Source organism: Chelon labrosus (genome assembly GCF_963514085.1).
Source record: "Chelon labrosus genome assembly, chromosome: 15".
Classification (NCBI taxonomy): domain Eukaryota; kingdom Metazoa; phylum Chordata; class Actinopteri; order Mugiliformes; family Mugilidae; genus Chelon; species Chelon labrosus.
The window spans coordinates 25,145,153-25,164,831 of record NC_140348.1 but is presented as its reverse complement, the minus strand read 5'-3'; the positions used below and the strand labels follow the sequence as shown (position 1 = coordinate 25,164,831).

The 19,679-nt window shown below is 40.3% G+C and overlaps 1 protein-coding gene across 5 annotated transcripts in view; it reads right to left on the bottom strand.

The window, feature by feature from the left end:
- The window catches only part of smap1 (small ArfGAP 1), a 115,934-nt gene that overhangs the window by 27,662 nt on the left and 68,593 nt on the right, over positions 1–19,679 (bottom strand). For all 5 annotated transcript variants that reach the window (XM_084562001.1, XM_084562000.1, XM_084562003.1 and 2 more), the window contains exons 7-8: positions 19,530–19,593; positions 10,245–10,366 (exon numbers count right to left, since the gene is read on the bottom strand). In XM_084562001.1, coding sequence (XP_084418127.1) covers positions 10,245–10,366; positions 19,530–19,593 — 186 coding nt within the window. The remainder of the gene's footprint in view (positions 1–10,244; positions 10,367–19,529; positions 19,594–19,679) is intronic.

Here is a 19,679-nt window from a genome sequence, read left to right as displayed (position 1 = left end):
ACTCCCAGTGTAGTTAAAGTGAATCCACATTTGGAGAGGGACACCCCCAAACCAGAGATGATTCATTTAATCCTCACTAATTCTAAGTTATAGAATCTGAATACCTGAAGAGAACTTTATCAGAGGACTCCCCGTTAATCCTATCCATTGTGCTGCTCCTATTAGTTCCTTTAAGTGGGGCCTGTAAAATATGAAGGAACAAAATATTTTATCTATGTTGTTTCCACAGCTGGAATTCTAGGCACAATATGATGGTGGATATTTTAAGACAAATGGGTGCCATAGAGTGAGATGTTAAAGATGTGTGCTAGCCCCGTAGCCTGGCTAGCAAGCCGGTCCACTTGCCACTTTCTTTTGTCTCTGTGCGCACTGCTTCCTCTTTCACCTAAACCGCTGTATATTGCTCCTCCTGTTCACTGTCCTCAAGATCTGCAGTCTGCCTGATGCTGCTTTTAGCTCTGGCAAAAGAAGTTCAGTCGAACTGTATCTCAAAATAGATTTTCCCAAGTCAGTCTGAGGTTCTGTCTCTGCACCCTGAGACAATAAAAGCACTTTGCTATACAGTAGCAGGACCCTCTGCATCCCTTTAATCAGCTTGGCCTGCAAGCCCTGTCTGTAGTATGAAGGCCATGTCAAATTGCAGAGCTCAACCCTGGCTAGCCTCCCCAGCATAGTCTTTGTCAGCACAATAAGGCTATGATGATGGAGCTGAGCTGGAATGGTACGGGAACACACTGTAAGGCTTGTAGGACATCTCTACTGAGTCTGCTACTACTACTGATGATGTTGCTGGAGCAGGTGAGCTCACCAGCTCCAAAGCCTTCTTTGCTTCAAAGCCTTCTTTGCCGCCACCAGAGTAACTACTAGAGGTGTCTGTAACCCATGGGTTACAGCTTCCTTCACTTTAGTACCAGTGTAGTTAAAGTGAATACACATTTGGAGAGGGACGCCCCCCAAACCAGAGGGGTCAAGCCCACCCAGGTGGGACAGGAGCTGATATCGGCTTGTGACACCAATGCAGACAGTAGTTTTTGTGGTGTACATCGTCTAAAACTGCTGAAGCTATATTATTCTTGAATTTACTGTTCTATTCATTCTCTTTCGTGATGGGTGAAGAAAGCCTTTTTTACTTCAGGGTGCCAAGTCGGCGCCTTGTAAGGTTAAATCAAAGCAAAGCCTATTAATGTGTGCAGCACATTTGCAATAGAACCAAACAGAACAGTTTGTAAGGGATACCAGCCAGTGAACCTTTCTTAAGAAGATAGCTGTGTAACAGCAGCATGTCGAGTATCAATGCCACAACTACTATAACCATCATAAGTGACTTCAACTTTCTTTTTACTGCCCCTGCAACTACTGTTTTCAGAACCTAATACTAATATTGAGTCAGTGAAATATTTATCTCATTCCTAGTTTCAACTTAACAGTTTTATCTTTTATTACAATTACAGTTTATTACAATTACTTTAACTAATCTTAGAAAATGTGGTTAATATTTAACAAATAAGTTTTGTCAAAATCTATTTCAAGTGTACATATTGAGTAATCGTGAATAAGAACCCAAAGATTAATCAACAATGATAACTGCAGTCATTTCCCGCTCTTCGGTCTGGTCTTGGAGTCAAACCCAGAAAAGCAGGGTTCACACTTTTCCTGACTTTTGTGGTCCCCACTGTGACTATTCCCCTCCCCCCACACGGTGACTAGTCCCGCCCCTTACTGCGAGAGAGTGAACCTGAACGTGACCGAGGAGACAGAAGAACCACTGGCAGCCATGAGAGCGAGAGGAGATCGTGCACGACGGAGAAAGGAGAAAAAAGAGATGGAATCACGGTAAGAACTTGAAGCAATGCTTTCCATTTATAATTGGACAAAGTTTCGAAATTTCAAAATAGCTTTTTTAGCTAACGCTAACGTTAATAACGTAAGCTAATGCTAACTTTAGCGACGTAAGCTAATGCTAACTTTAGCGACGTAAGCTAATGTTAACGTTAGCGACGTAAGCTAATGCTAACGTTAGCAACGTAAGCTAATGTTAATGATACCTAGCATGTCGCTGTTGATTGTTACACTAGCAAACTACTCGGTTATTAGTTGGTATTTAGCTAGTATTATTTATTTAATGGAGTGCATTTTATCCACATTTTATCTCTTGACTTTGTTAACTTCACATAGCTGGCTTTGAATAAAGTTTAAAGGGCTTTAAAGGTTTAAAGGCCGAATGCTTTGGTCATAGGGTGTGGACATGATTAGTGAAGGAGCATGCTTCACCTGCTCCAGACAAAATCTGCAGGAGCTTCTTGTAATGTGCATTTTATTAAATTATTGTAGTAGTCTGAGTTCTTAATTAAATTATTCAAGATTTATGCATGTAAGTTAACAACTATGAAACTGATTTTGAAGTAATATTTTTTATTTGAAAGAGGAAAATATTAATTAATAGGCCCTGCGACAGCTTAATCAACTTGATTTGTGTCATCATCTCTAAAACAGCTGCATGAGAAAGTGAGATTTATTTTGTTTTCCCCTGAATGCATTTGGGCGTGGCCATGTCCTGTAGGATGGTCAATTCTAACATTCAAGATACTTTTATTAGGAGTTTGAAGGATGCATTTCTAATTCTACAAGTGTTATATTAGTCATAAATTCATTGTTTTGTTTTAATTCTTGCAGAAACAGTAAACAAACCACCAGGTTTAAAAAACGATTACAACGCCTGAGGGAGCATCACAATGAATGCTTATTGAAGAACATGCCGGACTTACAACATGGAACACAGGTAATAACGCAGAGCTGCAGTATATCACTTTTTAAGACGTAATACAACATTCATACTTAGACTGAAAAGTCTGCCTTAATATAATAAAGATATCTGGACTTCAGAATTGTTTACTAGTCTGTTGAAATGTGGCAAATCTATGTGAATAGTTGATATTGAAGCCAAATGTGGGATTTATAGTTTAAAGTAATTAAACTCCCTAATAGATTGTAAATAAAATTACATTTACCAGTTTTGTTACATTTAATAGACAATTAAACTTAAAAAATACAATAGGAAAATACCTGGCTGGCCTTAGGCAGATGGGTCTCTCCATATGAGCTGGATTCTGATTAAGGTTTCTTCCTGTTGAAATGTTTTTCCTGCCACTGTTGCCGGGTTTCAGACCAGATGTTGAAAAGCCTCTTGAGACAATTGGTATTGTTATTGACACGATATAAATCAAATTTAATTGAAATTATTTTATATGATTTATGTGTTGGTGCTGATTTGAAGCCACAGAATGCATTTGGGTAAAACTAGTCTTAAGTGACTGCAACAAGATTTCTAATGAGAGGATCTTGTTTAGTCCTCAGGAAGTCCAAACCAGGGGGAGACCTCTTCAGAACCTTCAAAGGAGAGACATGCAGCCTCAAACATTTGTGTAAGTATTGACCTGTATGACAAACGTTCTAGTTTAGGTCATCTTTACTTTTATGTCTTTCATGTTATTTATTTTCAATTTATTTTGAAATTTAAACATCAAAATGTTGTGTAAGTAATGAGTTTGCATATTTAACTAGCTTGCTTCGACACTTGTCTGCATGTAAACTGAACACTGAAGGAGACATTTTCATAGCAAATAGTGAAAAGTGTAGTTGTAAAGGCGAGAAGGACAGACACTAAATAGTTGATGTAGCTGCTTATGCTGAAAACAGGATATTTGACAAGATAAAGATAGTAGTCAGAAAATTCTAATCAAGAAGGAGGGACCTCACCACCATCAGACCTTTCAACTGAAAAACATGAAGCTTCTAACATTTTGGTATGTTGTGAACAACAATTGTTGCCTGTTGTTGTTATAAATAAGTCCACCACCCAGACTAAAACTACATCTGCTTGACTGCAACACCTTCACTTTTAATGATCCTCAGGTTTGTGTCAGTGAGTTGAGCTTTCTTCAAAGATGCTGTTCCAACACACATAATACCATAAACATGGGCTCAACCATACATTCACTGCAGTGTTGTCAGCTCACATCACTTTTACATGACCAAGATTCTCAAGCAGTCTTTAACACACAAGCAAGATGGGAATAATTTGATTTAGCATTGTTGGAAAATCAGTTTGGACAGATGATGGATAAAACCTTGTTTGATATCTATATTTGTCATTCTATTTCTACTAAGTACTAAGTTGTATTTTTCCCTCCATAGGAAGCAAGCCTGGATACAGGCGAGGAGCCAGATGTGCCACCACTGATGAGAACTGACAGTGTAATTGTAAGTTGGCATAATTTAATCAGCAGGACACTTAAATAAAATAAGACAACATTTGTTCCATAAACATATATAACCGTTATTACTTTAGCTATTAACACAATGACAGTGCTTTTCATAACCATACCTTACTCTAACCATGTATGGTCTGCAATGTTGGTGTAGTTTCTCAGGTTTCTTTATTTATTTTTCTTTTTTTGCTTGTTGATAATTTAGTGATGGTTCTTATGTCTATTTTCCAGCTTACCAAAGAATACCTTAAACAAATCTCAAAGGTGGTTGATGATTCAGAAGCCTCTGTAAGCTGCATCGAAAGTAGTGGTGATGAATATATTCCACCAAAAGAATCAGGACATGACAGCTGTTCAGAGGGCTCTGACAATCCTAAGAGAAAAGTTCCACTGATAAAACTGAAGAAGTCACAGAGGACTTATAGGAAAAAGACACAACGGAGGGATACTTCAGATAAAGACAGTAGGATATCAGAAAGTGAATCCTCTGATGACACAAACGCCGTGTCAGTAATGAAGCTGGAAAAAAAGCCAGATGGTGCTAGAGTTTACAACAAGGCACATTATTGTCTGTATTGTCCTATAAAGTGCTATAAAATGGCGAGGCATTTGGCACGCAGACACAGCAGTGAACCTGCTGTTGCAAAAGCCCTAAGTTTTCCTTTAAAATCAAAGGCAAGAAAATTGCATTTGGACCTCATTCGAAATAAGGGAGATCGTGCTCATAATAATGAGGTCTTGAAATCCGGATGTGGCACACTGGTTCCAAGTCAGCAATCTTTACAACCGGGGAAACCAAGTGACTACATGCACTGCATCAACTGCCAAGCTTTGCTAAAAAGAAAGGCACTGTGGAGGCACATGTCCAGGTGCAGACTTGCACAAAAATGTGACACCAAAAAGCCAGGCAAAAGTCGCATCCAGTCACTTTGTGCCTTTGCACAACCTGTCCCAGATGGTGTTAGCAGAAAAGTCTGGGAGCTCATCAATTCTATGCACCAAGATGAAGTCACACAAATTGTCAGGGAGGAGAAAAGCATTTTAAGATTTGGAGAACATTTGTACGCCAAGCACGGACATGACAAAACCAAATACGAATACATTCGACAAAAAATGAGAGAAATAGCAAGGCTAATTCAGCATTCACGGAAAGCTGGAAAACTCAATCAAATTCAGGATTTTTATGTACCCTCCAACTTTAACTTTGTGATTGAAGCAGTCAAGGGTGTTGCAGGCTTTGATGAAGACAAAAACCTCTACAAAACTCCATCGTTGGCTCTTAAATTAGGTCATAGTCTCAAGAAGATTGCAGATATTCTTGAGTGTGAAGCACACATGGCTGAGTCTGTCGACAAGGACTTTCTTGAGAATCTGAAGAGGGCCAGGGGTCTTTTTGAGAAAAAGTGGGATGTGTGTGTGTCATCATCTGCCCTACAAACTCTAAAAGAGGCTAAATGGAACACACCCCAGCTCCTTCCATTTACTGAGGACGTTAAAAAGATGCACATGCACCTTAATAAGTGCAGAGAAGAATATCAAGACAAGTTAAAGACAAAACCAAACAGAAAGAACTGGTCCAAGCTGGCAAATGTGACTCTTTGTGAAGTCATTTTGTTTAATCGCAGAAGAGAGGGTGAGGTTTCCAAGATGCCTCTAAGCGCATTCACCCTAAGAGACACTAGTGAAGTGCATTCAGACTTGGCAGAGGGACTATCGGAACTGGAGCAGAAGCTATGCAAGCACTTCCAGAGAATCGAAATTAGAGGAAAAAGGAACAGAAAAGTTCCCGTTCTCCTAACACCAGACATGCTGTCATCTATGGAGTTACTGGTTGCACATCGGAGGGAATGTGGTGTCCCAGATGACAATCCCTTTTTCTTTTCAAGACCTGAAGCAGATACTCATTTACGGGGGTCAGATGCTATCAGACAGACTGCGAGGGAATGTGGTGCGAAACATCCTGAAACTTTGTCCTCAACGAAGCTCAGAAAGCAGGTGTCCACACTTTCTACAGTCCTAAATCTTAAGGATAATGAGATGGACACACTGGCAAATTTTCTCGGCCATGACATCCGGGTCCATCGGCAGTATTACAGACTACCCGAAGGAACACTGCAGTTAGCCAAAGTCAGCAAAGTGCTGATTGCCCTTGAACAAGGCCGGTTGTCAGAATTTAAAGGAATGACCATGGACCAAATACAGCTAGATCCTGAAGGTAAAGGACATACACATGACACATTTAGTTTTATATTATGAGTAAATGTAATATCTGTATTAAGCAGAGTTTTGTTAATCTTCTTGGTTTTCAGAGGAAGTCCCTGAAGTTGTAGAGAGTGATCTCTCAGAGACAGAGATGGATTCAACACTGTGCTCCCCATCATCGGGTAGGTAATACCATTTTCTGTTTTCACCTTCCAAGTGTATGCCTATTTATTAACTTTATTGTCTTTGGTTTCACCAAGGATCTTCAAGATCAAAAAGTAGAGAGCCAGTCCCTGATGACTCTGATGATGAATGTACAGCTATTGGTATCCCAGTTTGCTAAATATCAGATTTCACAAACACTGAGCAATTATACAGACTTATTATTATTCTATATTCCAACAGTATCCTCAATACAACAAAGAACGACGCAAACAGCTGAGACAGACAGTGATGATCCTGAACCAGGTATTTGACATATCAAAAAATAATGTAATGTGCTGCAATGAAATCTCAGACTCAGACTAGTAACATAACAATATAATAACCTGTAAATAATGACTCCAAATGTTTCCCTTTGTTTTGGTGCAAAGAAGAACAAGTATTATGAAAATATTTTATTGCTGTCTGCCATTTAGTTCTTTGGGTTCATACTCTATTGAAAATGAATGCATTCTAATGCAACAGTCCTCCTCTAAATCTTGTCGTCTTGAAGGTTCACGTTGGCTTCAAATAACAGATGTTGATTCAACTGTGTTTTCATGTTGGAGGCTGTGGTTTGTAGTACTATTGAACTATTTTGCATTGACCCAATATTTTTGTATTATATTAACAACCCTATTGTAGTAATTGGCTAAATAAGAGACACATTTTGTGTTCAATTCACTCCAGCCAACAGCACTACAAACAGACTAAAATGGTCTTACAGTTACCATCTTACTGATGCTGTTTCTACATCAAGTGAACATTAGAAGGAAGGAGGGTTAAGTGCAGGACTGTGATATAATCTCTGGCAAGTGAGTTTATGTCATCATTAACATGTTGTATTAATAAACTCACTGTTCATTATTTGAACAGGACCCTCAGCACTTCAAATGAGACAGGACACTGATGAGTCTGACAGCGACGCCCCTAAACCAGGTATTTGACATCAAAAATGACAGAAGAGGCGACTTAGATTTGCCAAAGCAAATGTAGCTGACATTCACATAATGATTTCTTTCAGAATGTGTGGAAAATGGCATATTTTTGACTATAGTTTAAACAGTCTTAAACCACTCACGAATAATGAATATTGCAGTGTAGGCATGTTATTAATTTGATCTGGATGAACCGGATAAATACAGTAGTCTAGAAGTCATGTCATGCCATTATGGGATATTAAAAGGTACAAGATCTTCCAGTCACTTGCTATTTCTGTGATAATAGTGTCAGTGTAGATGGCTTCTATGTGAAGATATGTTGACACTTACCTGTGACTTCCTTGTATTAAAATACTGATTTTTATTATTTTAACAGGACCATCAACATATAAGAAAAGAAAGAAAGCCACTGAGCCTGACATCGCTAAACCAGGTATCTCAAACACTAAATACTTTATGTGATATTTGTTAGTTTCCGGTTGTGGAAACAATAGAATGAATTTAACACCCTAATTTACTACCTTCACCTCTGTACAAACTTAGTAAATCTGCTAACAGTATATGGTTGTATTCAGTTCAACACTGGCACATATTTAAGCTGATGCTATTTACGTGTTTGATGACTTTTAAGTTTCATATTGTTAGCAGTATTATCAGTAAATCAAATGCCCAATTTCAAACATTTCCACCCCTTCCTGGTTTTTGCACGTGCTTGTCGAAAAATAGCTTTTAGTAAACCTGTATGTGAAGGGTTGAACAAATGAACAGTGCAGATTGAAATGACACAAGGTAGATGACATGACGTTTTAAGAGTCTGTTGTATTAATTAGGTTGATTGATCACTAAATTATCTTTTAAATTGCCAATCTAAATTCCTGTTATTTTCCGATTTTCATAGAAACCGCAAAGAGAAGGAGCTGGTCAGCTGTAGAGGTCCGTGCCGTGGAAAAAACCCTGAATTCCTTCATCCAGTCTGCTAAAGTTCCTGGGAAGTCAGAGTGCATGGCCTGTATTGAGGCTTCACCAGAGGCGCTTCAAAGCAGAACCTGGACGGCGGTAAAGTTTTATGTAAAAAATCGTATCACTGCCATCCAGCGTGAAAGTGCCAGAAGAGGTCGTTGAATAACTCGGCATGTAGTACTTCTTTACTTCTTTTCATGAGTTCATACGCTGTTTTGCACTGATTACTTCTATACTGAAGATGTTTTTGAATAACTCAGTATGTAGTACTTCTTTATGAGTTCATTAAATGCTCTTTTTCACTGATTACTCTTATACTGGCAGAGAGTAACAGCTCTGTGGGTACTTCCAGAACTGGTGACTACTTGTGACACGTCACTGCCAGTGACTGCCACTCAGTCAATAGAGACTTGTTGTGGAGCACCGTGTGGCTCGGTGAAGCATGCGTGGCAGTCTGTGTGGCACATTGGTAGGCATGAGTGGCATTGGCCCTGCTTGCCAGTGTGTCTAGGAGAGAGAGTGGCTGTCTGTGTTGACAGAGTGACAGTCACTGGCAGTAAAGCGTCACAAGTAGTCACCAGTTCTAGAAGTACCCACAGAGTCGTTACTCTCTGTCAGTACCACCAGGAGGATCGTGGCCTTACCAGTGTTTTTGGTACTATGTTAGAAGTTATGTTACTCTGCACTAAACATATTTTTATGTTACATGGGTTACTCTGAAAGGACCAGTACATTTCTGAGCAAGAAACACAGTGACAGATTTGATGGTCCTTCTCTTCTTTATTCAGCATCATGAGAACGTTTCTCCTGCTGTGTTCTGAATACACATAAATAAATGTGTAAAACATATGAGCTTTATTCGTGTCTCGTCTTGTACAACTGGTCTAGTTTTTCCTAGAAACAGCATTTTAGAAGTCTCAATTACATGCTGTCTAGGATAAAACATTTCGGATGCTGGGTATTTATTTAAAAAAAGTTTGAGATCAACTTAGAAACAACTAAATAAAATACTAAGTATAACATAAGTATAATAAATATTGAAAAAGCAAAAAATTGAAAATAGATATTGAAAAAACAATATGCTCTACTTTATCAAAGAAACTCAAAGGTAGATGGTACTGTGGCATAAATGATAAAGTCACAAAGGTAACAGTGCTGGGGTGGAGAACCACTGTGACTGCTTAAGTGGTACAGTAACCTTTATTTCTTACAGAGGCATGGTAAATTACCAATCGCCATCTTTCACTGTATTATATATTTGTTCAACATACATTTTAGAATCTGATGGTTTGGTTTAGAAGACAAAATATAGCTCACAGTCTATTGTTAGATTCAATACTGCAACCTGATATTACTTTTTAAGTCCAGTGTTTTATTTTATTAGATATTCTGTGTTTTAAGAGTGGTGTTGATCATACAGTAATAGAGTCAACATGACAGGGTCCCCATGGGTCAGCTGAAGTCAGGAAAAAATTTAAAGATGGAATTTTTGATGTTTCAAGTCATTTTTGTCTTAACAAAAATTAAATATGATTTTAGCAGTTAAAATCATGTCTCTAGACCATTCAGAAAGGGTGGATCCCACCAGGAGCCTCTATGTTAGGGGACCCCACCAGGTAATAAAAACCCGTATGTGTGTGTGTGTGTGTGTGTGTGTGTGTGTGTGTGTTACCTTAGCCTGCTGTGTGCTGGTTGATGACGGGAGAGGGTTGGAGACCATTGGTCCAAAGATATCCAGTTCATCGCCAATTGGTGCAGAACCACCTGAGCCTTTCCCACCACCCTCAGGAGCATCTGACAGAGAGACAACAATGTGAGTGTAATTTAATTTTATTCGGATGTGTATCTCCCAGAAACACACGACAAAATCAAAGACAACAGTAAACACTTGAGAAAACAGAGTTTGTGCATATTAATGACACCAGATGTAATTCTCTTTAAATTAATCCTAACTTTTTCCCTCCTTTGTGCCCAAACATTCTTTCTTTGATCCTATTTCCAGTGGTTTGTGAACTCAGTTGTATCTTGCTTTTAATTACTGTATGTTGTCCAGTTTGCAGCTGGTGTTCTGGCTCTCAATGTGAGCCCTCTGTTCTCACTCACAACTCCTCCACTTCTGAACCTTTTGACAAAGAAATTTCACCGTGGAGGATGAAAGGTTGGGGTTTTTGACAAATAGATTGGCTTTTGTTTTTGTGCAAAAACACAAGATGCTTGACCTTTTTTTCTGTGAGCTCACTTCACTTGTCTTTGTCATATTTCTGGATGTATAAAGTCAGTTAACATTAAGATCACATAGGCGTGTTAACCACAAGTGTAGTTCACCACATGGACATGTTCCAATTTGTGGAGGTGTGAATAAGTTCTTAATTTCTATGGATCAAATACAAGAATATCTAACATTTTATAAAATAACCACATAAACCTTATGGATGTTTGAAGAGTTTCAGTATTTCCTTGAATACTAAACACTCCCAAGGCCTTTCAAAGTCACACTGTTGAAGACTTTAGTATGCAACTCAAGTTACAAATGTCTATCTGCACTGGAAAAAAAAAAAAAAAAGGTAGAGTTAAGATTATTCTCAACCACTCTTTAACGACTAATTTAGTTTGTTGAAATGTGCACGTAAGACGAGACCAAACCCATACCATAAAACAGTATAGTACAATATAATAAATGTCATCAGGCGAGTTATCATGACCATATGTAGCCTACAGTGTAAGGACATGCCTAAAGCTTATTTAGAAACCCTACAGCTGAGGGAACAAATGATCTGAGACATATGTTTGATTTCTCCCTCTTAGGGAAGGTATGTCTCTTTCCAGAAGGCTAAAGTCGAAACTCGAAGCATACAGAGGGTGATGCGGGTTGGCTAAGATGACCTTCTGCCCTCTGAATGGCTCTTGCTTGATACACACAGTCAAGCTGCTGCAGGCTAGTGCCAGTGATTTTTTGGCAAAGTTTGACAATAGTTCCCAGCCAATCTTCATTAGTAATGCTAATGTTCCCGTACCAGCAAATCACTGCAAAAGTTAGGATTGACTCAATAAAGGATAAATAAAACATTTTTAAAAGTGATCTGTCAATATTACATTAATATGCCCTGGACAGTCAAAACTGCAAAAAAAGAAACCCAGAAAAATATAAGAAAAAATGGATTAAGACCATAGACTGTATAAAAAGTAGACACCATGACTGCTCCTCTAAAGTGAAGCCAAAGCAAGTAGAGCTCCCCCTGGTGGCTGGCTGCAGTATAGGTCATAAGCTCCACCTCCTCCATGTTAGTGGGCGGGACTTGGGCCGAACTAAAACACTAAAACACACGTCAAATACAAATAAAAAAGGATGATTTCTGTCATTTTAGGTAGTTAACATTATGCTGATGTATGTTCAAGAGACAATTTTTCTGAGAAGTTTTGTTTTAGTTTAGTTATTTGACGCTATAGAAACAGGATGTAACATCATGATGATTGACAGTTGCCATTGACAACTGCTCCATGAGAGTAGGAGTAGGAGTAGGAGAGTAGGATACTAGCGTCAGTTTGACCAGTGGGAGGAAGTGGAGACGCCTTGTCCATATTTATATACAGTCTATAATTAGACACTGATGTGAACGCTATGAAATGTACTTGCACATATTTTTTTCAAATTGTGTCCCACAGCCGGTTTAGTTTTGGATGTTTTTATTTAACTTCAGCTGGACTAAGAAAACCTCTGAGGCACCAAACAGACTTTTTTAAAACGAGCATGAGAGCAGCTGTTAGTTTTATTCTTTGCTTTATTGCTTGTTTGCAATGCGTTGCTGTTATTTGCTAATTATATTTCAAGCTGATCTTTAAGTTGGGACGACTGAGCAGTTCCCATGGTGCCGAAGAAGAAACCCAGAGTACACGTTGTCCTGTCCCTTTAGAAAGAGAGAGAGAGACGTTGAGGGAGGGGAGGAGAGAAAAGAGGGAATGAACTGGCTGGGTGTGAGAGCAAGAGAGCGATAGAGCGAGCGAACGAGCAGCGGAGGTCATTTATATAACCACAGTGATGAAACATCCATAATTTAGCCCTTTTAAAGCGTGAACAAGACCGAGCTCCTTCAGCCAGACAGCGGGGTACAAGGAAAACCATTTACTGCGAGAAGGCCAGAAAGAGACCTCGACATCCTTTTCAGACACTTATTAAAACTCACTCTCAAAAGAATTTGCTTTGACTGTGACGTCTTTCATCTGAATATTCAACATATTGATTTTTGGCCTTGAACCAACGAGTGATGCTGAAATGTCATTCCTGAGCTTGGCTTGTATTCCTATTGTGTTAGAAAAAAAGAAGAAGAAGAAGAAAGCCTATTATGATTATGATTATTACTTAAACGGCTGACATGAATGACAGGTGTGAGTCAGCAAATGAAAAAGAAGAGAGAAAAATAGGATTTCATGAGCATCAATTACACTCCTACTAGTCTAACCCCCCACCACCACCAAACCCTCTCTTACCAAAACCCTCATTCAGCCATTGCCATGGAAATGAGCTGCAGGGAGAAGTAGGCCCATCATCCTCATCATCGCTGTCACGTCAGGCAATGTGCCCGCCATCGCTTACTATGGGATGGAGCCCCTTCTTGAGAGCACTCTCAACTTCTCCATGGAAACAAACTAACGTTTCAAGCAGGGGGGTGTGTTTTATAATCACCCCAGACCACTCTGCACTAAGTACACACATGCACACACACTCACACACACACATACACGGTGTGCCAGTATCTTCAAAGAACACAGCGACCTCATTGAGCCGAGGGGAGCAGTCGCATGAAGGACCTGGCCACCACCACACGGAGTAAAATATAATTCATTCTAATGCGATAGTTTGACTAAATACCGCACAAACACGGCGGCATATGTTTCGCCGTTGGTCATAGTCCTTCCTGGTGCAGCCTTGAACCTAGAGATATGTGAATTTAAACACTAGTCGCAACTAGGGCATGAAATGCAGCATGAACGCTCCCCTGATGAGTAGCTCTGGGAGTCCAGAAAAGGGAGCGTGAGCCCAGTTGGTGAGGAGAGCCATTAGCCGCTAGTAGAAGTCATTACAGAGAAGGAATAGTGGAAAATGGACACAGAGGCTCTGTTCACACCTTGCATTCAAATGCAGCCTGGCGGATCAGATCACAACTGGACGACCCTGACTGTGTGTGTCCATAACTGGCATTAGAATGAGTCAAAAGGGATGTCCCGATCGGTACTGGGGCTCAACCAGGCGCTTTTAAAACCATCAGATCGGTTGGCTACCGTCAAAGCCAAGAAGAATTTTTTTTTCAACCATGCCTTAATGAAGGTACAATACTGTGCACTGTGTGGTGTCAAAGTACAAAGTGACTGAGACAAAGCTGATTCACTTCAGATCTCAGGGTGCTTTCACACCTAGTGTTTATTCTTCAGGTCGGTTCGTTTGGGCTGGTGTGAACACAGATATCTCACAACAGATGAACCGAGCTGAGCCCGGTTAAAGAGGGACGTCTGAGGCAGATGCACGTTATAAAGCTTGTTTTCTTGATCAAACTGAACATGTTGTTCAATTACATGAACCACAGAACAGCAACAAATACAGGTGCCAACACTCGCTGCTGATGCTCCATTTTTGATTTGATTATTTCCTGATTTCCTGAAATCCAATTTTTCCCACAGCCTGTTTGCAAGAACATATTGTTGAGGAGCCACTGTCCTGTAAACATGAACCCAACCGAAGGTTAAACGCAGCAATGTTGTGGCAATTACTGCTTGAATGGGTGTAAATTATTTTGTTTGAATTTACTAGGTACAGTAATATAGTTATTTGTGTTTGGTTGCAATGCCTAGACGGAGAGTATTAAAACAGATGTCATGTTGTTGAATTTATTACCGCCGTTTCTTTTTTCTGTATGTAAACTTCAGCATACACCGATGAGCCACATTATTATGACCACTGACAGTAGAAGTGAATAACATTGACCATCTTGTGACCATGTTCTGCTGGGAAACTTTTGGACCTGGCATTCATTGGTGTGGATGTTACTTAGACATGTAGCACCCACCTAGACCAGACCAGGCACCCCCACCCCATAGCAATGACACTCCTTGATGGCAGCAACCATCCCCAGCAGGATGCAGCCTGACACAGACACACACACAAAAACACTTTAGGAACAACTAAAAAAAAAACATGAAGAACAGCACAAGGTGTTGACCTGGCCTCCAAATTCACTAGATCCAAAACTGATCAAGTGTCTGTGGTATGATCCACAGAGGCCCCTCCTCTAAAAGGCCCCCCACTAACAATATTCTGTAGCCAGACACCACAGGACACCCTCAGAAGGCCAGGTGTGAACATGGTAGGATGTAAAGTAAGCACGACATCACCTTATGCAGTGTTCCTAAATGTACACTTCCTATCAAGTGGTGAACATAAATTGTAGTAATCTACATGCTACTGTTCAGTCCTGTAGTTATCTGAGCTCCAGCTAGTCTGGACATTCTCCTCTGACCATCCTCCTCTGACCATCAACAAGGTATTTCCGTCTAGAACCTCCGCTCGCTGGATGTTTTTTTGTGTCCGAGTAAACTCCAGAGGCTGCTGTGAAAATCCAGGGGATCAGTTTCAGAAATACTCAAACAAGTCTTTTCTGAAACCAACAGTTAAAGACATAATCTTTTTCAGGACTGTGTGAACATTGCTGCTGGAATAGTTCATCAGTTATTTCTCTCAGTGTCGATTCAGCATGTCAAAACCTTCGCACTAGAGCACTGACGTGGCAGTGAGAGGAAAATAAAGAAACAAAAGTTGTTTAACTGGCTCAGAACTGATCATCTCTGAGACAGAAACACAGGTTGATAGCAATGGAAGAAGGTGGCCTAATCTGATAATCAAGTTTTCTTTTACATTACATGGACGCCCAGGTGCATGTATGTAATATATCTTGGAAACACATGGCACCAGGTTGCCCTATGGGATAAAGGCAAGTGGTGTGATGCCTCTTAGGCAATGTTCGCCTGGGAGACCTTGGTCCCTGCCATTCACATGGACACGTACCACCTAGATAAGCAATGCTAATGGCAGTGGCCTCTTTCAGCAAGACAATAAGACCATCTCACAAAGCAAATATGGTTCAGGAATGGTTGGAGGAACACAACAACAAGTGCAAGGTGTTGACCTGGCCTCCATTCATTCATTCATTTTCTGTAATTGTATTGGGCGAGAGACACCCTGGACAGGTCTCCAGTCTATCACAGGGCTAACACAGAGAGACAGACAACCATTCACACTCACACCTACGGCCAATTTAGAATCACCAATGAACCTAACCAGCATGTCTTTGGACGGTGGGATTAAGCTGGAGAACCTGGAGAGAATGATGGATTTGAACCCAGAACCTTCTTGCTGTGAGGCATCAGTGCTGCCCAGTGGCCTTCAAATTCCCCAACATAAAGTCAAAGGAGATAACTGGAAGAGACTCTATTTAAAATGCTCTTATTTATTCACTAATCTCTAATTTAGCTTTTATTTTCAACTAAATTAGATGAAATTAACAGAAACACACAGATGCTGAAGAAAGACAAAGGCTCTTTGACAGCTGCAGAGCAAGGTAACCAGAGACCTGGAGGGATGGACGGATGGACGGAGGGACGGGGTGCAGGCGGGTGGGGGTGCTGAAAGCATCCTGCCACGTATCTGACTTATTGATTATGTGTGATATCTCATCCACCCGACATGGCTCCGAGGTGTGTAGCATTGGTTATTTATAGCAGGGCATCCACCCTCACTCTTCAGTGCTGCGCTTGGGAATTTTTGATCAATGCTGTATCCATGGGCCCTTTCTCCTGTCAGCGCAGCTTACCCTCTGCTCGGTCTAACACAATACAGCCCCTTGACTGGGGGAACACAAGGTGATTGCGTATTACTAATTTATGGTGAAAACCTCGAAGCAGCTCTGCCTTCTTCTTCTGAGCTCGTAGCTCAGGATTGACGTCGATGAGCGCGGAGCAGGAAGTCCTGGCGGTTAACGGTCCAAGACACATCGCACACACTCCAAATGTCACAGGTTTGAATCCAGCTTGTGACCTTTACTGAATGTCATATCCTCGGTGCATTCAATCTTTCCAGTGATTGTGCTCTGGTGTTTGTCAATAAAGCACAAATGGCACTAAAATACAAACTATATGTATGTGAAGTGATGTTCAAGAACCAGTCGGACTGATAATGAAAATCCCATGTGGTCCATTTGAGAATGGATTTAATGGCAAATCAAAAAATAATTGGCTTTGATGCAGGTCAGGGGATTGGAGGGGGAGTTATATAATTCTGATGAGGGCGGTTAGACCTTTTGCCTGATTGAAGCTGGATGTGGTCACTTCTATGAGCTTGAGGACACCAAATCCCATGTTATCATGATAACAAGATAAACTCATAACTGATTCAATGAAACTAATTAAACACAGTCAGACCCAAGACTGTTGTCCAGATGTATTTCTTGGCCAAATCTACACACATGCTAAAGCATAAAGCAGTCAAGGTAGGAAACAGAGTCAAGAATAAAATGTGGATGCTAACATGGGCAGCAAACAGCAGAGGAATTCAAGTAAATCTTCCTAAATCATCTTATGACTTCTCCAAATCATCTTGGGACAATCCAGAAGCGGTCTGACCTTTAGGTTTTAAGCCCATGAAACTACCAAACTGTTCAGATATCAGTTTGAACTAAGTATGAACTGTTACAACAGTAAAATTCTTCAGTATATGTGCATTAACCCCTTAAATCCGAATGTGTTGCCAGTAGCATGTTTGAGAGAGCACACTTTGGATTACCGTAATTACGTCACGGTTCGCGCTGTTTGAAAAATACCAATGGTTTCTGAAAGCTGAGACGTTGCTCTGCACAGCCAATATGGTGTCATTACGGTAATTTCACTTGCGTTTCTCCTGGAAGGTTATTACACTGTTATAACTAAATTGTAAATAACTGCCAGATACTAAAAGTTCCAGGTATTCTGGAAAAATGGGAAAAATCATCGACTTACAGGACATTTTCTGACCTTTTGATCGTCAAAGGCTTAGTTGTTAAAGAGTTATTGATGGTATGGATAGTAATACACCCAACATTTTAGGCAAACTTCTATATTTTACGATTTTAAATGCTTTTACTTGCATGGGAGGTTAATCTCTTGATCGATGACATTGATGTTTCTCCGTATCTCGACCACTGGCAGGCCAACGGTACCACACAAGCTGTATCAATATCTAATCAAATACTTTGCACAGCCTTTCTCCATCCCGTGTCTCTTGTGTCATTCTGCACTCATACAAACAAAACTTTAAAACCATCAAGTGACGCTGGTGTTTCTGAAAGGGAACTCCCTGCAGAGGCCCTACCGTTCGTTGTGCGCGTTGAATCCTCATGCTGAAATCAGGTGCCAATTTCACACCGGCAATTTGTTCACACAGCCTACATGCAGATAGCAGTGACTCACATGAGCAGCAAGTATGATGTTGGTTACCATTAGTGAAGTATGTCAAAATACTAATACAGCACTGAGTCTGTTTGCAACAGATCCTCGCAGCAAGGGGAAGGGATTCATTTGTGACCAGAACATTGAATTGAGTGGGGAACAAATTTCCGTCTGGATGCACCTTGAGGAAGAGGGCTTATTATCCAAAATAACTGAAACTACATGAGTGGGTGAAACATCTGATTTCCCATGGCTGTGTGGAGGGACCAGCTGAAACAAGCTGAATCTGATCTCTAATGTATCCCCGCACAGTAAGTCCACTTGTACCTTTTCAGAGACATCTGTGATGCTCAGTTCCAGCCTGTTAAGTGGTTATTTGGTTCCATTTGCTGCTTCTGAGTGTTCCTGTCTTCACTTACAGTGTTCAGCCAGGACTACAATCTTTTGCTCTTTGCTGACTCAGAGGCATTTAATGTCCTGGTGTGACTTTTTGCCTTTACATACGGCCAACGCATTCAGGAACTTTGGCTTTGAATGCCTCACATGTAGCTAGGCGTGTTTGTGCAGATCAGACGGACAGAGCGGGGAACTTTGACTTAAAACACAAATTCCTTTTCAAGATCAATAGACTAGGCTACATGTGATCCATCTTTAGTCATGTGTCTTGCATCACCTCTAACCTGTAGAAGCCTACAAAGAACCTGGACTCCACTACAACCCATTACATAATATAGTTTACAAGAGGTTATGACCCTCGAAGTAAAGAAGTTTTATTTTTGCGGCCCTACGAGCTAAAGTACACTGACATTCACATCAACAATTCCATCTTTACTGTGTCCAAAAGCAAAGGCTCTGTTATTTTTTTGGATATATTGCTGGTGCAACCAACTACACAGCAACTCTATGGAAAAGCATTATCAGTTTAAATTGGTTTAAAGTGTTTGCACGTGGCGTGGTGCATGATGCAAGCCTACTTTGGAGGACGACTGGTCTGATGCATCGTCAAAATTTTAAAGAAAAAAAGGTGGTAATCTTAACTGTTTCCCGCTTCTTTACCTTTAGCTCTGTAACAATTTTCGTAGAGGTTTAACTCAGTATCAGGTATACAGATTTATGCTTTTTTAGGTGGAAAGTTACTCAATGACATTGTAAATTTCACATACATTTTGCTGCTGGGTGTTGGGTGGATGAAGCGCAGTTTGCTCACTTGGCTGTCTAAAGCCACTAATGATGTATTTAACAGCCACGTGGTTTAATAAGACATCAAAATGTAACAACAGGTCTCAGTACATGACTCAAAGAAAACCTGACAGTGTTGAATTTCCCCCTGATGATGTCAAACATTACTTGACCTGCAATTATTACAAGATCAATCTAAAAATTATTTTTAGTCCATCCAACGTAACTGGTTTAATTTATGTGTCTGAACACGTAAATACAGTGTGACAAGTTATTATAATGATATTATAGGAGGCTGCTCATGTCTTACCCAGACCCAGCAGGTCCACGGCCGGCTCGGTGCCTTTCTTGGGACTGGCTCTGCTCTCCGACTGCTGAGGACGACAAAGACGAGAGACAAAGAAACCCATGAGTAAAATGTCTAATTTGTCCAACCAAGATTCAGTGTGACCTCAGTTTC